Source organism: Aegilops tauschii, chromosome 1 (genome assembly GCF_002575655.3).
Source record: "Aegilops tauschii subsp. strangulata cultivar AL8/78 chromosome 1, Aet v6.0, whole genome shotgun sequence".
NCBI classification, from domain to species: Eukaryota; Viridiplantae; Streptophyta; class Magnoliopsida; order Poales; family Poaceae; genus Aegilops; species Aegilops tauschii.
Genome location: NC_053035.3, coordinates 22,629,746 through 22,651,595, shown reverse-complemented (window position 1 = coordinate 22,651,595; position 21,850 = coordinate 22,629,746). Strand labels below are relative to the sequence as shown.

Sequence of the window (21,850 nt, the reverse complement as noted above, 5' to 3'; positions counted from 1 at the left end):
ACTTTGTTTTCATACATGGATCCTCTCGGATTTTATGGCCTCGAGCCATTCGTCGGAATCCGGGCCCACCATCGCTTCTCCATAGCTCTTAGGTTCATTGTTGTCTAGCAACATGACTTCCAAGACAGGATTACGTACCACTCTGAAGTAGTACGCATCCTTGTCGTCCTATGAGGTTTGGTAGTGACTTGATCTGAAGTTTCATGATCACTATCATAAGCTTCCACTTCAATTGGTGTAGGTGCCACAGGAACAACTTCCTGTGCCCTGCTACACATTAGTTGAAGTGACGGTTCAATGACCTCATCAAGTCTCCACCATCCTCCCACTCAATTCTTTCGAGAGAAACTTTTCCTCGAGAAAGGACCCATTTCTAGAAACAATCACTTTTGCTTCCAGATCTGAAATAGGAGGTATACCCAACTGTTTTGGGTATTCTATGAAGATGCATTTATCCGCTTTGGGTTCGAGCTTATCAGCCTGAAACTTTTTCACATAAGCGTCGCAGCCCCAAACTTTTAAGAAACGACAGCTTAGGTTTCTCTAAACCATAGTTCATACGGTGTCGTCTCAACGGAATTGCGTGGTGCCCTATTTAAAGTGAATGCGGTTGTCTCTAATGCCTAGCCCATAAACGATAGTTGTAATTCGATAAGAGACATCATGGTATGCACCATATCCAATAGGGTGCAGTTATGATGTTCGGACACACCATCACAATATGGTGTTCCAGGCGGTATTAGTCGTGAAACAATTTCCACAATTTCTTAATTGTGTGCCAAACTCGTAACTCAGATATTCATCTCTATGATCATATCACAGACATTTTATCCTCTTGTCACGACGATCTTCAACTTCACTCTGAAATTACTTGAACCTTTCAATAATTCAGACTTGTGTTTCATCAAGTAAATATTCTCAGCATCTACTCAAATCATCTGTGAAGTAAGAACATAACGATATCCACTGCGTGCCTCAGCACTCATTGGACTACACACATGAAATGTATTACTTCCAACAAGTTGCTCTCTTGTTCCATCTTACTGAAAACGAGGCCTTTCAGTCATCTTGCCCATGTGGTATGATTTGCATGTCTCAAGTGATTCAAAATCAAGTGAGTCCAAATGATCCATCTGTATGGACTTTATTCATGCATATATACTAATAGACATGGTTCGCATGTCTCAATCTTTTCAAAAACGAGTGAGTCCAAAGATCCATCAACATGGAGCTTCTTCATGCGTTTTATACCAATATGACTCAAGTGGCAGTGCCACAAGTATGTGGTACTATCATTACTATCTTATATCTTTTGGCATGAACATGTGTATCACTACGATCGAGATTCAATAAACCATTCATTTTAGGTGCAAGACCATTGAAGGTATTATTCAAATAAACAGAGTAACCATTATTCTCCTTTAATGAATAACCGTATTGCGATAAACATAATCCAATCATTTCTATGCTCAATGCAAACACCAAATAATAATTACTCAGGTTTAACCCCAATCTCGATGGTAGAGGGAGCATGCGATGCTTGATCACATCAACCTTGGAAACACTTCCAACACATATCGTCATCTCACCTTTAGCTAGTCTCCGTTTATTCCGCAGCTTTTATTTCGAGTTACTAACACTTAGCAACCGAACCGGTATCTAATACCCTGGTGCTACTAGGAGTACTAGTAAAGTACACATTAATATAATGTATATCCAATATACTTCTGTCGAGCTTGCCAGCCTTCTCATCTACGAAGTATCTAGGGTAGTTCTGCTTCAGTGACCGTTCCCCTCATTTAAGAAGCACTTAGTCTCGGGTTTGGGTTCAACCTTGGGTTTCTTCACTAGAGTAGCAACTGATTTGCCGTTTCATGAAGTATCCCTTCTTGCCCTTGCCCTTCTAGAAACTAGTGGTTTTACAAACCATCAACAATTGATGCTCCTTCTTGATTTCTACTTTCGCGGTGTCAAACATCGCGAGTTGCTCAAGGATCATCATGTCTATCCCTGATATGTTATAGTTTATCACGAAGCTCTAATAGCTTGGTGGCAGTGACTATGGAGAACCATCACTATCTCATCTGGAAGATTAACTCCCACTCGATTCAAGTGATTGTAGTACTCAGACAATCTGAGCACTAGCTCAATGATTGAGCTTTTCTCCCTTAGTTTGCAGGCTTAAGAAACTTGTCAGAGCTCTGATACCTCTTGACGTGGGCATTAGTCTGAAATCCCAATTTCAGTCTTTGGAACATCTCATATGTTCTGCGACGTTTCAAAACCGTCTTTGGTGCCACAATTTTAAACCGTTAGCATCACACACTGAACTATCACGTAGTCATCAAAACGTGTATGTCAGATGTTTCGTAACATCTACAGACGACGCTCGAGGTTCAGCACACCGAGCGGTGCATTAAGGACATAAGCCTTCTGTGCAGCAATGAGGACAACCCTCAGTTTAGGGACCCAGTCCGCATAATTGCTACTATCAACTTTCAACTAAATTTTCTCTAGGAACATATCCTAGTAGAACTAAAGCGTAAGCTACGACATTATTTGCAAAGACCTTTTGACTATGTTCATGATAATTAAGTTCATCTGATTATTTAATGAACTCCCACTTAGATAGACATCCCTCTAGTCATCTAAGTGATACATGATCCGAATCGACTAGGCCGTGTCCGATCATCACGTGAGACGGACTAGTCATCATCGGTGAACATCTCCATGTTGATCGTATCTACTATACGACTCATGTTCGACCTTTCGGTCTCTTGTGTTCCGAGGCCATGTCTGTACATGCTAGGCTCGTCAAGTCAACCTAAGTGTTTTGCTTGTGTTCCGAGGCCATGTCTGTACATGCTAGGCTCGTCAACACCCGTTGTATGCGAACGTTAGAATCTATCACACCCGATCATCACGTGGTGCTTCGAAACAACGAACCTTCGTAACGGTGCACAGTTAGGGGGAACACATCTCTTGAAATTTTAGTGAGGGATCATCTTATTTATGCTACTGTCGTTCTAAGCAAATAAGATGTAAACATGACAAACATCACATGCAAATCATAAAGTGACATGATATGGCCAATATCATCTTGCGCCTTTTGATCTCCATCTTCGAGGCGCGGCATGATCACCTTCGTCACCGGCATGACACCATGATCTCCATCATCGTGTCTTCATGAAGTTGTCTCACCAACTATTACTTCTACTACTATGGCTAACGGTTAGCAATAAAGTAAAGTAATTACATGGCGTTTTTTATTGACACGCATGTCATACAATAAATTAAGACAACTCCTATGGCTCCTGCCGGTTGTCATACTCATCGACATGCAAGTCGTGATTCCCTATTACAAGAACATGATCAATCTCATACATCACATATATCATTCATCACATCCTTTTGGCCATATCACATCACATAGCATACCCTGCAAAAACAAGTTAGACGTCCTCTAATTGTTGTTGCATGTTTTACGTGGCTGCTATGGGTTTCTAGCAAGAACGTTTCTTACCTACGCAAAAGCCACAACGGTGATATGCCAATTGCTATTTACCCTTCATAAGGACCCTTTTCATTGAATCCGATCCGACTAAAGTGGGAGAGACAGACACCCGCTAGCCACCTTATGCATCAAGTGCATGTCAGTCGGTGGAACCTGTCTCACGTAAGAGTACGTGTAAGGCCGGTCCGGGCCGCTTCATTCCACAATGCCGCCGAATCAAGATAAGACTAGTAACGGTAAGCAAATTGAACAAATCATCGCCCACAACTACTTTGTGTTCTACTCGTGCATAGAATCTACGCATAAACCTGGCTCATGATGCCACTGTTGGGGAACGTAGCAGAAATTTAAAATTTTCTACGTATCACCAAGATCAATCTATGGAGTCATCTAACAATGAGAGAGAGGGGAGTGCATCTACATACCCTTGTAGATCGCGCACGGAAGCATTCAAGAGGACGGGGTTGATGGAGTCGTACTCGTCGTGATCCAAATCACCGATGATCCTAGCGCCGAACGGACGGCACCTCCGCGTTCAACACACGTACGGAGCGGGGACGTCTCCTCCTTCTTGATCCAGCAAGGGGGGAGGAGAAGTTGATGGAGATCCAGCAGCACGACGGCGTGGTGGTGGAAGTAGCGGGATCCCGGCAGGGCTTCGCCAAGCGCAAGCGGGGAGGACGAGGTGTCACGGGAGGGAGGGAGGCGCCAGGGCTTGGGGTGCTGCTCCCATGCGCCTCCCCACTATATATAGGGGTGGAGGGGCTGGTTTCTTGCCCTCCAAGTCCATTGGGGCGTTGGCAAAGGTGGGGGAAAGAAATCCCATCATTTCCCTTCCCCACCGATTGTTATCCCCTTTTTTAGGGATCTTGATCTTATCCCTTCGGGATATGATCTTATTCCTTCTAAGGTGGGATCTTGGTGCGCCTTGACCAGGGGTGTGGGGCCTTGCCCCCACTACCCACGTTCATGTGGGCCCCCCCATGCAGGTGGGCTCCACTTCGGAACCTTCTAGAACCTTCCCGGTACAATACCGAAAAATCCCGAACATTTGCCGGTGGCCAAAATAGGACATCCCATATATAAATCTTTACCTCCGGACCATTCCGGGACTCCTCGTGACGTCCGGGATCTCATCCGGGACTCCGAACGACTTTCGGATTTCCGCATACTAATATCTCTACAACCCTAGCGTCACCGAACCTTAAGTGTGTAGACCCTACGGGTTCGGGAGACATGCAGACATGACCGAGACGACTCTCCGGTCAATAACCAACAGCGGGATCTGGATACCCATGTTGGCTCCTACATGTTCCACGATGATCTCATCGGATGAACCACGATGTCGAGGATTCAATCAATCCCGTATACAATTCCCTTTGTCAATCGGTACGTTACTTGCCCGAGATTCGATCGTCGGTATCCCAATACCTTGTTCAATCTCGTTACCGGCAAGTCACTTTACTCGTACCGTAATGCATGATCCCGTGACCAAACACTTTGTCACATTGAGCTCATTATGATGATGCATTACCGAGTGGGCCCAGAGATACCTCTTCGTCATACGGAGTGACAAATCCCAGTCTCGATTCGTGCCAACCCAACAGACACTTTCGGAGATACCTGTAGTGCACCTTTATAGCCACCCAGTTACGTTGTGACATTTGGTACACCCAAAGCATTCCTGCGGTATCCAGGAGTTGCACAATCTCATGGTCTAAGGAAAAGATACTTGACATTAGAAAAGCTCTAGCAAACGAACTACACGATCTTGTGCTATGCTTCGGATTGGGTCTTGTCCATCACATCATTCTCCTAATGATGTGATCCCGTTATCAATGACATCCAATGTCCATGGTTAGCAAACCATAACCATCTATTGATGAACGAGCTAGTCAACTATAGGCTTACTAGGGACATGTTGTGGTCTATGTATTCACACATGTATTACGGTTTCCAGTTAATACAATTATAGCATGAACAACAGACAATTATCATGAACAAGGAAATACAATAATAACCATTTTATTATTGCCTCTAGGGCATATTTCCAACATCATCTGTTACAACGATCACCCTGCGGCTTTATACCCCGAGCCAGCGCACTGGGCACGCACCCACGCCTCCACTCGCCCCTGATCGTGCCCGCGCCCTCCATGGTCTGACCGCGCCCACGCCGCGCCCCGACGCCCGCGTCGTACGGCCAGCTACAACGGCTTGCGCCCGATCAGGCCGCCAACGGCTCGCCAACAGACCCAACACACTACACTAGTGCATGGACACGCCCGTGCACCCAACACACGCACAAATGCACGCCCTACTCCTTGGACCTGACGCGCCCGGGATGCCCAGCGCGCGCCCATACCCGCACTTGACGTGCCCGGCTCATCCTCGTGGCTTATTCGCCCATCATTCACGCCCTAAGCCGCGGCACAGATCAGCCCGGCATCGTCGACGTCGCCGTCCACCAGCCGTGCGCGCCCCGCCGCCGGCTCCTTCTCCAGCAGGGGGCACTCCCTCTTGAAATGCCCTCTCACGCCGCACTTGTAGCACTTTCCGCGACGACCCCGCCGCCTGATGCTGTGCTCGCCGCGTCATCGTCGTCGTCCCGCGCACCTCCATGAAGCCGTTCCCGCGCCCACCATTGCGTCGCCGTGTACAGCAGCTCGTCGTCTGCCCGCTCGCCGCCCGCCTGCCCGCGTCGACGCAGCCGCTCGTCGAACGACTTCAGTCGCCCCAGTGCGTCCTCGAACAGCACCGTCGACAGGTCGCAGAACTGCTCCATCCCGGCGACCGCCGCGTGCCGGCGATCCGGGACGCAGTCCAGCAACTTCTTCACCATCGCCGCATCGTCGAGGGTCGATCCCAGCCCCGCATAGCGCGTCGCCATGCCGCTGATCTTGCCCACAAAGGCGTCGAGCGACTCCCCGCCATCCATCCGCAAGAGCTCGAACTCGCTGCGCAGCGTGCCCAGCCGCGACGCCCTGACACGATCGGCCCCAACGAACCGGGACTTGAGGCCGCTCCATATCTCCGCCGCCGTCTTCTTCGCAGCCACCTGCAGCAGCAGATTGTCGGCGAGTGCCCGCAACAGGTAAGCCCGCGCCGGCTTATCTTTCTTGGAGATCACCACCGACGCCGCGTCCTCTGGCGGCACCACCGCCTCCCGGAGCCCGGCGGCGTCCAGGTCGGCCTCCACCTTGATGGCCCAGGTGGTGTAGTTCTCCCCTGTGAGCACGGGCACCGGCTGTGACACCGAGCCACCCGAGCAGCCGGCGTACGGGACGAGCGCCATCGTCGGCACGCCCTGATCTTTACCTCGCTCTGATGCCAATTGTTGGAACCGCCACTCCCTAGCCCTAGCTCTCATCTCCCTCTCGCTTGGCTCACTCTCTGTTGTCGTGGCTTCATAAAAAGAAAGAGGAAGAAGACTGGTGGACACATGTGTTTTTCCAGTGCACGCACGCCTCCTTGTTCCCTCGAGCACGAACTTGACCGTGTCATCTGTTACAACAATCACCTCGCGGCTTTATACCCCGAGCCAGCGCACTGGGCACGCACCCATGCCTCCACTCGCCCATGATCATGCCCGCGCTCTCCGTGCTCTGACCGCGCCCAGGCCGCGCCCCGATGCCCGCGTCACACGGCCAGCTCCAACGGCTCGTGCCCGATCAGGCCGCCAACGGCTCGCCAACAGACCCAACACACTACCCTGGTGCATGGACACGCCCGTGCACCCAACACACGCACACACGCACGCCCTACTCCTCGGACCCGACGCGCCCGGGATGCCCAGCACGCGCCCCTACCCGCACTTGACGTGCCCGGCTCGTTGTCGTGGCTTATTCGCCCATCATTCACGCCCTAAGCCGCGGCTCAGAGCAGCCCGGCGTCGTCGACGTCGCCGTCCACCAGCAGTGCGCGCCCCGCCGCCGGCTCGGCACTCCCTCTTGAAATACCCTCTCACGCCGCACTTGTAGCACTTTCCGCGATGACCCCGCCGCCTGATGTTGTGCTCGCCGCGCCGTCGTCGTCGTCCCGCGTACCTCCATGACGCCGTTCCCGCGCCCGCCATTGCGCCGCCGTGTACAGCAGCTCTCCTTCTGCCCGCTCGCCGCCCGCCTGCCCGCGTTGACGCAGCCACTCGTCGAACGCCTTCAATCGCCCCAGTGCGTCCTCGAACAGCAGCGTCGATAGGTCGCAGAACTGCTCCATCCCGGCGACCGCCGCGTACCGGTGATCCGGGACGCAGTCCAGCAACTTCTTCACCATCGCCGCATCGTCGAGGGTCGATCCCAGCCCGGGGTAGCGCGCCGCCATGCCGCTGATCTTGCCCACAAAGGCGTCCAGCGACTCCCCGCCATCCATCCGCAGGAGCTCGAACTCGCTGTGCAGCGTGCCTAACCACGACGCCTTGACACGATCGGCCCCGACGAACCGGGACTTGAGGCTGCTCCATATCTCCGCCGCCGTCTTCTTCGCAGCCACCTGCAGCAGCAGATTGTCGGCGAGCGCCCGCAGCAGGTAAGCCCGCGCCGGCTTATCTTTCTTGGAATCACCACCGACGCCGCATCCTTTGGCGGCACCACCGCCTCCCGGAGCCCGGCGGCGTCTAGGTCGGCCTCCACCTGATGGCCCAGGTGGTGTAGTTCTCCCCTGTGAGCACGGGCACCGGCTGTGACACCGAGCCACCCGAGCAGCCGGCCTACGGGACGAACGCCATCGCCGGCACGCCCTGATCTTTACCTCGCTTTGATGCCAATTGTTGGAACCGCCACTCCGTAGCCCTAGCTCTCCTCTCCCTCTCGCTCGGCTCACCTTTGTTGTCCTGGCTCGATCAAAAGAAAGAGGAAGAAGAAGATCAGAGGAGTGGTGGACACATGTGTTTTTCCAGCGCACGCACGCCTCCTTGTTCCCTCGAGCACGAACTCGACCGTGTCATCTGTTACAACGATCACCCCGCGGCTTTATACCCCGAGCCAGTGCACTGGGCACGCACCCACGCCTCCACTCGCCCCTGATCGTGCCCGCGTTCTCCGTGCTCTGACCGCGCCCACGCCGCGCCCCGACGCCTGCGTCACACGGCTAGCTCCAACGGCTCGCGCCCGATCAGGCCGCCAACGGCTCGCCAACAGACCCAACACACTACCCTGGTGCATGGACACGCCCGTGCACCCAACACACGCACACACGCACGCCCTACTCCTCGGACCCGACTCGCCCGGGATGCCCAGCGCGCCCATACCCGCACTTGACGTGCCTGGCTCGTCGTCGTGGCTTATTCGCCCATCATTCACGCCCTAAGACGCGGCTTAGAGCAGCCCCGCGTCGTCGACGTCGCCGTCCACCAGCAGTGTGCGCCCCGCCGCCGGCTCCTTCCGCAGCAGGGGCACTCCCTCTTGAAATGCCCTCTCACGCCGCACTTGTAGCACTTTCCGCGATGACCCCGCCGCCTGATGCTGTGCTCGCCGCGCCGTCGTCGTCGTCCCGCGCACCTCCATGACGCCGTTCCCGCGCCCGCCATTGCGCCGCCGTGTACAGCAGCTCGCCTTCTGCCCGCTCGCCGCCCGCCTGCCCGCGTTGACGCAGCCGCTCGTCGAACGCCTTCAATCGCCCCAGTGCGTCCTCGAACAGCAGCGTCGATAGGTCGCAGAACTGCTCCATCCCGGCGACCGCCGCGTACCGGTGATCCGGGACGCAGTCCAGCAACTTCTTCACCATCGCCGCATCGTCGAGGGTCGATCCCAGCCCGGGGTAGCGCGCCGCCATGCCGCTGATCTTGCCCACAAAGGCGTCCAGCGACTCCCCGCCATCCATCCGCAGGAGCTCGAACTCGCTGTGCAGCGTGCCCAGCCGCGACGCCTTGACACGATCGGCCCCGACGAACCAGGACTTGAGGCTGCTCCATATCTCCGCCGCCGTCTTCTTCGCAGCCACCTGCAGCAGCAGATTGTCGGCGAGCGCCCGCAGCAGGTAAGCCCGCGCCGGCTTATCTTTCTTGGAATCACCACCGACGCCGCGTCCTTTGGCGGCACCACCGCCTCCCGGAGCCCGGCGGCGTCTAGGTCGGCCTCCACCTGATGGCCCAGGTGGTGTAGTTCTCCCCTGTGAGCACGGGCACCGGCTGTGACACCGAGCCACCCGAGCAGCCGGCCTACGGGACGAACGCCATCGCCGGCACGCCCTGATCTTTACCTCGCTTTGATGCCAATTGTTGGAACCGCCACTCCGTAGCCCTAGCTCTCCTCTCCCTCTCGCTCGGCTCACCTTTGTTGTCCTGGCTCGATCAAAAGAAAGAGGAAGAAGAAGATCAGAGGAGTGGTGGACACATGTGTTTTTCCAGCGCACGCACGCCTCCTTGTTCCCTCGAGCACGAACTCGACCGTGTCATCTGTTACAACGATCACCCCGCGGCTTTATACCCCGAGCCAGTGCACTGGGCACGCACCCACGCCTCCACTCGCCCCTGATCGTGCCCGCGTTCTCCGTGCTCTGACCGCGCCCACGCCGCGCCCCGACGCCCGCGTCACACGGCTAGCTCCAACGGCTCGCGCCCGATCAGGCCGCCAACGGCTCGCCAACAGACCCAACACACTACCCTGGTGCATGGACACGCCCGTGCACCCAACACACGCACACACGCACGCCCTACTCCTCGGACCCGACTCGCCCGGGATGCCCAGCGCGCCCATACCCGCACTTGACGTGCCTGGCTCGTCGTCGTGGCTTATTCGCCCATCATTCACGCCCTAAGACGCGGCTTAGAGCAGCCCCGCGTCGTCGACGTCGCCGTCCACCAGCAGTGTGCGCCCCGCCGCCGGCTCCTTCCGCAGCAGGGGCACTCCCTCTTGAAATGCCCTCTGACGCCGCACTTGTAGCACTTTCCGCGACGACCCCGCCGCCTGATGCTGTGCTCACCGCGCCGTCGTCATCGTCCCGCGCACCTCCATGACGCCGTTCCCGCGCCCGCCATTGCGCCGCCGTGTACAGCAGCTCGCCGTCTGCCCGCTCGCCGCCCGCCTGGCCGCGTCGACGCAGCCGCTCGTCGAACGCCTTCAATCGCCCAGTGCATCCTCGAACAGCAGCGTCGACAGGTCGCAGAACTGCTCCATCCCGGTGACCGCCGCGTACCGGCGATCCGGGACGCAGTCCAGCAACTTCTTCACCATCGGCGCATCGTCGAGGGTCGATCCCAGCCCAGCATAGCGCGCCGCCATGCCGCTGATCTTGCCCACAAAGGCGTCCAGCGACTTCCCGCCATCCATCCGCAGGAGCTCGAACTCGCTGCGCAGCGTGCCCAGCCGCGACGCCCTGAGACGATCGGCCCCGACGATCCGGGACTTGAGGCTGCTCCATATCTCCGCCGCCGTCTTCTTCGCAGCTACCTGCAGCAGCAGATTGTCGGCGAGCGCCCGCAGCAGGTAAGCCCGCGCCGGCTTATCTTTCTTGGAGATCACCACCGACGCCGCGTCCTCTGGCGGCACCACCGCCTCCCGGAGCCCGGCGGCATCCAGGTCGGCCTCCACCTTGATGGCCCAGGTGGTGTAGTTCTCCCCTGTGAGCACGGGCACCGGCTGCCACACCGAGCCACCCGAGCCGCTGGCGTACGGGACGAGCGCCATCACCGGCACGCCCTGATCTTTACCTCGCTCTGATGCCAATTGTTAGAACCGCCACTCCCTAGCTCTAGCTCTCCTCTCCCTCTCGCTCGGATCACTCTCTGCTGTCGTGGCTCGATCAAAAGAAAGAGGAAGAAGAAGATCAGAGGAGTGGTGGACACATGTGTTTTTCCAGCGCACGCACGCCTCCTTGTTCCCTCGAGCACGAACTCGAACGCCCTAGTCCTCGGACCCAACGCGCCTGGCAAGCCCAGCGCCCGCCCATACCCGCACTTGACGTGCCCGGCTCGTCGCCGTGGCTTATTCGCCCATCACGCTGATGCTGCACTGGATTCGACGACATGCATGTACATGGTGCTCATGTTGTCACAGTAAAAAACAGTGCCGTGCGGCATGGGTTGATGGAGCTCGGTATGCAGCTGACGTAGCTAGGTGGTCTCGGCGACGCAGTTGGCGACTACACGGTACTCGACTTTGGCTCTGGACCATGAGACAGTTGGCTGGCAGCGAGAGGACCAGGAGACCAGGTTGTCGCCAAGGAAAACACAGAAGCCAGAAGTCGATCGTTGAGTGTCAGGACACCCGCCCCAATTCGCGTAGGAGTAGGCAGTGAGATCGCGTGACGTGGAGCGGTGCAGCTGAAGCCCAAGATGCGATGTCACGTGGACATAACGGAGGATCCGTTTAAGGAGCTGAAAATGGGCCTCATGCGGGTCACGCATGAAGAGACACACATGTTGAACCGCGTACGAGAGATCAGGGCGCGTGAGGGAGAGATACTGGAGAGCGGCAGTGAGGCTCCGGTAATGTGTGGGGTCACTAAAATGAGAGCCTGGGTAAGCGGACACTTTGGAGCGTGTGTAGATGGGAGTGGAGATCGGTGTGCAGTTCAACATGTGGGCACAGTCAAGGATCTCAAGTGCATATTGTTGCCGGGAGAGAAAAAGTCTCTGGGTGGTACGATGTACATTGACGCCCAAGAAATGACGAATATCACCTAAATCGCTCATGGAGAACTCGTGTTTGAGGGAGTTGATGATGTGGCGGAGGAGAGCGGTGGTGTTGGTGGTGAGAATGATAGCATCGACATAAAGTAAGAGATAGGCAATGGAAGAGCCATGGTGGAGAATGAAGAGTGATGAATTTCTCTTGGAGGCCGCAAAACCGATGGAGTGAATGAATGTTTTAAAGCGATGGAACCATCTGCAGGGCACTTGTTTGAGGCCATAGAGAGATTTATGGAGGCAGCAAATATGAGTGGGGTGATCGGGCTTGACGAACTCAGAAGGTTGTTGATAGTAGACCGTCTCGCGAAGATCACCATGAAAAAAGGTATTTTTTTTACATCCATTCAATGAATGGGCCATGAGCGAGCAGTGGCCATGATGAGCACCACACAGATCGTTGCCGGCTTGACCACTGGGATAAACGTCTCATCATAGTCCACCCCGTGATGCTGAGAAAAGCCACAAACCACCCACCGAGCTTTATACCAAGCAAGGGATCCATCTGGATTGAGCTTATGGCGGAAAACCCATTTGTCAGTCACCACGTTCATACTTGCATGAGGAGAAACTAAAGAGCACGTGGCATTCAACATTAGGGCATTATATGTAGGGTAACACAACAACAAAAAATCGGTACTATGAGCGCACCCAGGATCCCTATATATGAAGATGCATACAAGGTTTGATCTGATCATTACAAACTTGTAGTAGCAGCGGAAAGAGAGTTGGTGAAGATCGGCGGTGCAGATCCCCGCAGCTAGGATTTTCCAACGTCTCAACCGCGAGGATGTTCTCCCTCGGGCAACCCTTTGGGTAGGCACTCAAAGATATATCGGGTTGCACACATACGGTGTCAGCTATCCGATAGGGCTTTGCCATCCAGGACTAGGCGCTACCGGAACGAGGCAGCCTTTCAGCTCTACAAAACTATTTCGTGGAGGGAGAGAGAGAATGGCAGATCATTGCATGCCATTGTATGAGAGCTCAAGAGAGAACTTGGATGAGAATGGAAAGCCCTTTCGACCTCTATTTATAGGGAAACAAGGGGTAGAGGCTTGCTGGAAATACCAAAAAGCCCTCAGATTTTTTCCCACTATACATGAGATATTTTCCCTTAATAATGTTTCCATTATTCATCCCACTATGCATGAGATATTTTCCTCTAATAGTGTTGCCACTATTCATCCCACTATTTATGAGATCTTTTCCCCTCAACTATTTCGACACGCTCATCACGTATGGATAGACTAAGCAAAGCGCAAGCACGTCACCTCGCAACACCAAACACTCACAAGCTCCACATAGTCGCCGGTGAAGGCGACTTTGCTATGAAGTATGAGCTAGAGGGCCGTTATTTCAATCGACATCGACACCTTGGACCGATTGATTCAGAGTTTGTGAGAACAGTACCTTTTATTTTGAAATAAATAAATAAAATGAAAAATACTGAAATGGAGTGATCTAGAAGATCTTATATTTCTTTACAGAGGACGGGGAAACCTTCATCGCCGCCGGTAGCCTTCCTCTGCCAATGTCCCCCGCATCGCCGCCGCCGGAGGTCCGGCCGACGAAGCCGTGCCGTGCAGGGATGGCAGCGGCGGGGCGGTTTTGTCATTCCCCTCGCACATGACTCCTCCCCCAAACAACCCCTCCGATGCCATCACCTCCCCGCGCGCGGTGTCGCCAGTGGGCCATCCGGTGTCGCTGCGCCGCGCCTGAGGATGGGGGCGGCAGGGCCGCATCACCCCCTTCGCGCTACAGCTCCTCCTCCCCGCCCCAAAATCCGATCCGGTGAGCTGCAGGCTTCCCTCCCCTCCAACTGTTGCTGTGTTCGTCCTGCCAGTCTGGCGAGACAGCGCGACCATGGCCGTCGTGCACCTTCCCAAATCACGACTCTTGCCCCTTGTTGGCGGAGCTTCCTTCTTGTTGCTATTCTCTGGGGCGTGCGAGGACTTGTGTGTAGATGACAGGCTGGCCAAGGCTTGGTCTTGCCCCGTGTTGCAGACCACCATCCGTCTCCGACGGCGTCTCCTCCAAGTTACGGTGACAGCCTCTCCCCGTGTGTGGTCAAAGTGTTGTTTTGGGCAGCGGGTTGGAGCTTCGCGGCGGGTCCCTACCGACACTGTTCCGGTCCTAGCGGCTACGGACCTGCGTTCTCTGGTGTTCATGGTCTATCGGCATCCCTACCGACGTGATTTCGGCCCCGACACTCTAGCGTTGCGCCCCCTTCCAGAGTCTTCGGTTTGTCGGTGTTCTGGCGGCTTTGCCTCCGGCAGCTCGGATCTACGCTCCCTTCCAGCTCTAGCTCGTCGGCGGCGCCGGTCACCATTCTACCCCCCACGCGCGGCTTTCTACCATGCTGCCTTCCCGACCCCGTCAACACTCACGGCATGTCATTTTCAAAGCTCGTGTTCTTCCAGCAGCAGGTGTAGCTCCACCACTTCACTATCGGGATGGCGGTCGATCGGCGGATTGTCTTCCTCATCTTCGGATCCTGAGCTGGCGGCTACGGGATTGCTCGGACTCAGGCCAGGCGAAATCCATGCTCGGCTTGCCGATGCTAGCAGCGGCGACACTGGTGTCGTTTCCCTTCCTGGAGGCACTGCCATGGCCTTTATCCTTGTCCCTCTTCGAGCATTGGGGGAAACCCTAGGTTCGGTTCTTCGGATCGGATGGTGGCGGCATGACAACGTCGCACCCCTTCTTGAAGGCGCTATCTTATTCACTCGCGGCGTCCCCGGTGCTGGATTTGGAGATGTCCGACATCGTGCTAGTTCGGCCTGCCTTTCTGTTTAGGATTAGTGGGTTTAGTTGTGTCATTTCCCCTGTTCGAGCTGAGCACCCCTTGTCTCCCTGCTCCAGGTTCCATGATCATGCCTCCTTGTGTTCATGCCATGTGTTGTATTCTCTATTGTACGCATTGTCTTTCTCCTATCAATGAAAAGATACGCAAGCTTTGCGAATTCACGCAAAAAAAAAAAATTCAGAGTCTCCCGCCCGAAAACCAACCACTCTAGACCAAATTTGTTTTTGGGTTCCCGCTCGCGTCGCGCGAAAATCACATTGTTTCTCGATCATGTGACCCGGCCCAGCACGAAAAGAAAAGCCCAATTCAAATCACAATCCTCCCTCCTCCTAACCCTACCCTAGCACATCGTCCATTCCCACGCCGCCGCTCCTCCCTCCCCCCTCTCACGCCGCCACCACCACCGCCCCCTCTCCGGCGAACTCTCCCTTCTCCCAATCTTGAATCCAACAAAGCGAACCTGTGTCCACCATCTGTAGATGAAGAAGAAGCACGTGCACGAGCAGCAGGCGATCCTTCCCCATGGCCATGACTGCACGGAGCAGGACCACTCGCCGCCGACCGGCAACCAAGGCCGCGACGGCAAGGCGCCGCCATTCCCCTCCACCGAGGAAGAGTCTGAGGTATGTAATATGTTCCCCTCCTCTACCATCTTCCAATCTTGAATCCAATCCAATACAGGGGACGTTAAACTGAACCTAAACGAACTGCCTTTGGATCCTTTTCTAACAACCACCAGCAGCAGCAGCCCGGGGTGGATCTTCCTGAAGGCGCCATCGTCGAGATCCTGTCCAGGGTGCCCTACAGGTCGCTCTGCCGCTTCAAGTGCGTGTCCAAGCCATGGCTGGCCCTCTGCTCAGACCCGAACGTCCGCAAGAGGTCGCCGCAGACCCTGTCGGGCTTCTTCTTCAAGGACCATGGCCGCTTCAATTTCCGTAATTTGTCCGGAAAAGGCCCCCCTTTGGTCGACCCTTCGCTCCGTTTCTGGCGCGGGATCTACGACTGCTTCTCGGTCGAGCAGTGCTGCAGCAGCCTCCTCCTTTGCAAATGTTTGAAATCACATCACTGGGAAGATGAATGCGATTACGTCGTGTGCAATCCTATGACAGGGCAGTGGACCGTGCTGCCTCCTATAGGATGGCTGGACGAAGAGGATGGTGCTATGGTGTATTTCGAACCGATAAGGGACATCTTCCTGGGTTTCGACGCGGCAGTCCCGTCCCGCTTTGTGGTGTTTGTGCCCCTGACCAACTGTTTCTGCGAATTCACAGAGATGGCCATCTACTCGTCGGAAACCGGACGCTGGACCAAGGTGCAGAGTGAGTGGGGTTACAAAACTATTCTGGTTGGCAATTCAGAATGCGTCTTCCTCAACGGCACCATGCACTTGGCTACCCATTATGCTTTAGTAGTCACCGTCGACACGGAGGGGAAGGTTTGGAGGGAAATTGAAATGCCTGAGCACTCGCCAGACACAAATCAGTTGGCTTCCATTGGGAAGTCCCAAGGACGCTTGTATGCGTGGCAAATTGAAGACGATCATGATTGCCAACTCTATGTGTGGGTTCTTGAAGATTGTGGTGGTGGAAAGTGGACCCTCAAGTATACTGTTAACGTTCCAGAACTGTTTGGGAGGCAACCTGGCCAAGATGATATGTCCTATAAGGTGTTTGCGATTCATCCAGATTGTGATTTGATTTTTCTTACAGACGAGGAGGAGATGGCAGTATCGTATGATATGGAGAATCAGAAAGTCAATGCTACCTGCACTTTTTCTCAAGAATTCGAGGATGTTCTACCTTACGTCCCATGTTTTGCTGAATGGGCTTCAGATGCTCACTGAAAGTACTACCTGCAGCTTAGTGTCCTTAGCGTGGCACTTAAGAAAAAGCGGTTGTTGGGTATTGGGTATTGCCTGATCTTCTTGTTTTGTGGCACTGGATTGGATGTGTCCTAGCGTCTATATCTGCTTCAGTTTTATCTTCCTATCTCTTTGTGCCCTGAACTTCTAATGGGTTTTGTGGCTTTGTACCGTGCTGGTTAAGCATAAAGAATCTGCAAGGGACCCTTAATTGATCATTATTGTCTTATTGATGTCACCTTGTTAGCTCCTATGTGGGGTAAATCTAAGAGATGTCAAACTCCTTTTATTTCCATTTACATCGTACAAGTGTCTTATCTTTGTCAAACTCATTTTATTTCCATTTACATAGTACAAGTTTCTAGTATGAAATTGGTTATCTTTTGATGTCGTGTTGTTATTCTGCATTTGGAACTATCACTCTCATTTGCCAGATTTGGAAGGTTTTCAATTTAGAAATGCAACATGTCAGAGTAGCCTCTGCATTTGCAGAGAGGGTAAAAATCTGTATGGTGTTCCATTGTTGTTTCAGTCTATATATGCAGCTTAACAAAGCTGGACAAATTATCATTTCTTTTTTTTATGGGAAGAGAAGTCCCCTTCCCAAGGGGTGGATAAACAGCATAATTCACTGAAATGATATGTTTGTAGGTAAGACAGGGGTAATGGTGCACACAAGTTAGCCGTTCATTACTACTACTACAGTACTTACTAGTCATGCAGCTCCACTGTTCATTTTTGTTTTGATTAAGCTATCCGTGGCTAATATCTTTCATTTAAGCTGCCCATGACCAATATTTCTCTACTTGACTTCTCACTGGTCTGTTAAGATTCTAAGTTGTTGTCCTACTAAATCTAGTATTTCTGAGGAATATTATATTTTTGCTGACCATATCATAACCTGCAGATTCTTCTCGTCCTTTACCTACGTGTCATTAGCATTCCAAGGCTTGCATTGAGTTGCTAATTCGCAGAGTGATTTGGTTTGTAATTATATATTTTTCCCAAAATTGGGAGCTTTACTGATTAGTGAATAGGTTTACAATCCATAGCCAACGGCTTTTGAGATTCTCAGGGACATCTTGTAACCACAGGTCGGTACGATGCTCTGAGCATGAAAATTTAGCTAGGAAATCTGCAACCCTATTCTGGCTTCTATCTAATTTCATGATGATCAGCTCCCTTTCTTCCACGAATAACTTCTTCGCCTCTCTAACTAGATGGCCCGCTTTCTTCCATGAACAACTTCTTCACCTCTCTAACCAGATGGCCTATTCGTGACTTCTTTCGGCTCAGGTTCTTGAGCGTCTTAATCATATTCCAGCAGTCAGTTTGAAGGACAAACTGCCCTGTTGCATAGGTGGTTGCTGCCTGAATCCCTTCCTTGTCTGCCAACAGTCCTGCTTCAAAGGGGTCTTCACACCTAGCCACATACTTGTAGAATGCAAGAACCAAGTCACCAACCGAGTCTCTAATAATCACGCCGAGGCCTGCATCTTTGTTCTGGACATGGTAGGCTCAATCGACCGAGATCGCCAGTTTTCCTTCTGCTGGCGGTGGCCATGGGGCATAGGCCGTCGCCCTAAGCTTGTGTTCACGCTGCACACAATATTCATCTGCAAGTCCTTTCCCCTTGATAGGATCCTGTCCATCTTTGCGTTTAATTTGGGATAGCGAATTATTGTAGCTACCAAGAAACTCTTTGTTACATGCACTGGTGGCACTGGTTTATTATGCACTTGATCATTCCTTTGTTGCCAGTTCCTCCAGATTATCATGATCACATTCTTTCTTTCCTTCATTAATTCGTGCTAGAAGATCTAGTAACCATTCCGGTCCAGTGTTGACAAATTTTATTCTTCCTTTTTTAGACTGGTAAATTTGAATTGGAGAAGAAGCCAAGTCCAATCTGAGCATTACTTGTAAAATTTGTGAGATCGTACTGCAGTGGACTACCAATTGTTACTTTGCTACATAGTACTTACATTGATTTAGGATTCAGTAGTCAAATCAATATTGTTCAAAGTTCAAACATTGTCTTTTGGAGCGGGGTGCACTCCCTTTCGGGTTAGCAGAGCCAAGCAGCCTATTCTGGTGCCTTCATTCTTCAAACCCTTGTATTTTGTTCGATGCAAGTTTTTGGCGGATGAGGACATTCAGTTTAGGAGCTATTAACTAGATCAAAATTAGATCGTGTTCCAGTCTGAACTACCGCTGTCTCGAACTTCCACGCAGGATAGATACACCCCCTGCTATTCTTTGCTGAAAGCTGCCTGCATTTTGCCAAAACGGAAAATTGTCCATTTGCTTGGCTGGCCAAGTCTTGACATGAGATGAGTGTGACCGCTTGTGACAGTTTTGTCTTCCGGCACAAAATTCATGCTACATTGTTCCTTATAAATAGTCAAGTCTCGGTTGAAAAGCTCCAAAATGTCATCTTTTGGCCACTGGTTTTTGGAGGTTGAGGGTTAAACTTAGGCTGCTAGCTACTTGTTGCATGTGCTATCTATCTGGTCGGGCGGACACTGTGGTGTTGTGCCATTGACAGCAAACCACAGATCTCAGTGTAAGATCTCATGAATATATCATCAACTGAGACATCACGAAGTCTCAGTCTAGCAAGGCTGATTACGAAAACATTTGCATGTGATTCCCCATGCCGCAGACTCCTTTTCTTATTGTTTGCAAGTAACAGCTATTTGCAACATATATTCTGTTAAAATATACCATACAAGGTTTAAAGTAAACCATCAGTTACATGCAGGACAAATGGGACAAAAACATAACTGAAACTAACTGTCAGCAAAAATAATAACCCGAAACTAAGAGGATGAGTGGAAACAGTATCAGGTTTAATAGTTCGTATGTGCTTGGTAAAATCTTTCACCAATCAAAGGATTGCAGGCCAAGATTTCGGTTACCAGGTCGAACCCACATAAGTAGGTCTTCCAGTTACATTATAACAAGTTCAGAACAGAGTGTGTTTTTTTGTCTAAACATAACAAGATGTTTGTGAACCCATTCTTCCCCTTCTCATTATAATAGAGCCTATGCTAGAACAAGAACTGGCATGAAGTAACAAGGTAGGATTAGGCATAACAAATAAAGTAGAGATCCTAGAACCACACATAAAATAGATATCGCGTAGAGCTACCATCCATGTTGCTGCATCATCATCAAACATGGAAGACAAACTTTCTACGAGCAACCAAAAATTAATTTATCAAAAATCTAGTGAGTCATGCAGAGTAGATTTGATTATTTTATGCACTAGATTACATAGGTGTAGGCGGACATACAAGCATGGAAGACAAACTTTTACCCCATTCCGTTAGAATCCCGTTGGAAACAAAGGAAATTCAGATTGGTCTTGATGTACTTTTACTCTTTTACTACAAAATAATCGCACAATTCTTTATTATGAGCGGCTATCTGAACCTCTAATAATGCAATTATGTCTCATGCATCTGCACCTATGATCGATGACTGCTATAGTTTTTCCACATGGCACTCTTTATGAAACATCAAAAGTGGCACCAATTCAGGTAGAGAAAAGCAGAGTAGTCGTTGGTTGCATCTATGATGATTGTTGTAGTATTTCACAGGGCACCACTAGAAGATGTAAAGACCGACTAAGAGCAAGTACAATAGAGCTGAGTCAGCGTGTTATAAGGAATAAACTAGTATATTTCTGCTTAGTTGGAGGAAAAAGAAGAGGAGAGAGAAGGTAAGCGGGCTCTTCGTGAAGAGCACGTGCTCCTAAGCACTTTGTGAGAATGAAAGGTGGGCCACATAATAAAAAAGTAGTACATTCTTTTGATCTACTATTATACATGTTCGCTATAAGATGGGTTGTAGATGACATTTCACTGGCTTATAGCCAGCAGCTGGCTATACTATTAACCATGCTCTAAAGAAGCATGCACGCAGCAAAAAAACATTGGATTACCCTACGTGACGAACGAACAATCGTTAAACATGCGTATGCATTGGCATGGTTGCCATCGCCAATGAGTTAGCATGGTTGTCGGCCTCTTCATCTTGGTTACCATGGCCAATGCCGTCGGCCTCTTCATCTTGGTTGCCATGGCCAATGTCGTCGGCCTCTTCATGTTGGTCGCGCCTGTCTTCGCTTTGGGTATTGTCGGGATTGAAGCCTTGTGAGGGAGTCCTGGATTAGGGGGTCCTCGGACAGCCGGACTGTTGGACTATGAAGATACAAGATTGAAGACTTCGTCCCGTGTCCGGGTGGGACTCTCCTTTGCGTGGAAGACAAGCTTGGCAATTCGGATATGTAGATCTCCTCCCTTGTAACCGACTCTGTGTAACCCTAGCCCCCTCCGGTGTCTATATAAACCGGAGGGTTTAGTCCGTAGGACAACAACAATCATAATCATAGGCTAGCTTCTAGGGTTTAGCCTCTACGATCTCGTGGTAGATCAACTCTTGTAATATTCATATCATCAAGATCAATCAAGCAGGAAGTAGGGTATTACCTCCATAGAGAGGGCCCGAACCTGGGTAAACATTGTGTCCCCCGCCTCTTGTTACCATCCGCCTTAGACGCACAGTTCGGGACCCCCTACCCGAGATCCGCCGGTTTTGACACCGACATTGGTGCTTTCATTGAGAGTTCCACTGTGTCGTCACCATAAGGCTTGATGGCTCGTCTTGTTGTCAAGGACAACATCACCTCTGGGGGAGCCTTGGCTGTAGGCCAAACTCTCCGACTAGGCGGCTTCGTCATGACCGCCCGTTCGGCCGTTGCGCCGACGATGACTTCTCGGGTCATCAAAAACAACCTCCACGTCGGCTCGGGATTCGCCGAGCAGATGGATCCAATGGAGCTCTCTTCCTTGAATGGGCTCTTGGATCGCATCGCCGCATTGGGAGTCGCTACGGACTATGATCGGATCGGGCTTAAACCCGACCAATGGGAGATTAACTCTCCGCCGGTCACCCATCAGATAGCGGTGGTGGAGGAGCAACGCAGCGATTCTTCCTCTATCTTGAGGACAAACTATGTCCGGATTCCCGAGCTCT

The 21,850-nt window shown here is 51.9% G+C and overlaps 2 protein-coding genes across 3 annotated transcripts; one reads left to right on the top strand and one right to left on the bottom strand.

Moving 5' to 3' along the window:
* Nucleotides 1-10,569: 10,569 nt before the first annotated feature.
* On the bottom strand, nucleotides 10,570-11,136 carry LOC141026999 (uncharacterized). The gene has a single exon (XM_073503912.1). It carries the CDS (start codon nucleotides 11,134-11,136, stop codon nucleotides 10,570-10,572), a length of 567 nt encoding a protein of 188 aa, XP_073360013.1.
* A 4,157-nt stretch (nucleotides 11,137-15,293) lies between these two features.
* On the top strand, nucleotides 15,294-17,040 carry LOC109785697 (F-box protein At5g07610). 2 transcript variants are annotated; one of them, XM_020344304.4, is made up of 2 exons: nucleotides 15,294-15,569; nucleotides 15,689-17,040. In XM_020344304.4, exons 1-2 carry the CDS (start codon nucleotides 15,426-15,428, stop codon nucleotides 16,787-16,789), a joined length of 1,245 nt encoding a protein of 414 aa, XP_020199893.1. In that variant the 5' UTR covers nucleotides 15,294-15,425; the 3' UTR covers nucleotides 16,790-17,040. The 2 variants fall into 2 exon arrangements, with proteins under 2 accessions (XP_020199893.1, XP_020199887.1); XM_020344298.4 differs by having other exon boundaries at nucleotides 15,686-17,040.
* Nucleotides 17,041-21,850: the final 4,810 nt, after the last annotated feature.

Coding starts and splice junctions, on each gene's coding strand:
- LOC141026999 (XM_073503912.1), bottom strand. CDS start 11,136: ATGGCGCTCGTCCCGTACGCCAGCGGCTCGGGTGGCTCGGTGTGGCAG.
- LOC109785697 (XM_020344298.4), top strand. CDS start 15,426: ATGAAGAAGAAGCACGTGCACGAGCAGCAGGCGATCCTTCCCCATGGC. Junction 15,570..15,685: donor CCACCGAGGAAGAGTCTGAG/GTATGTAATATG, acceptor AACAACCACCAG/CAGCAGCAGCCCGGGGTGGA.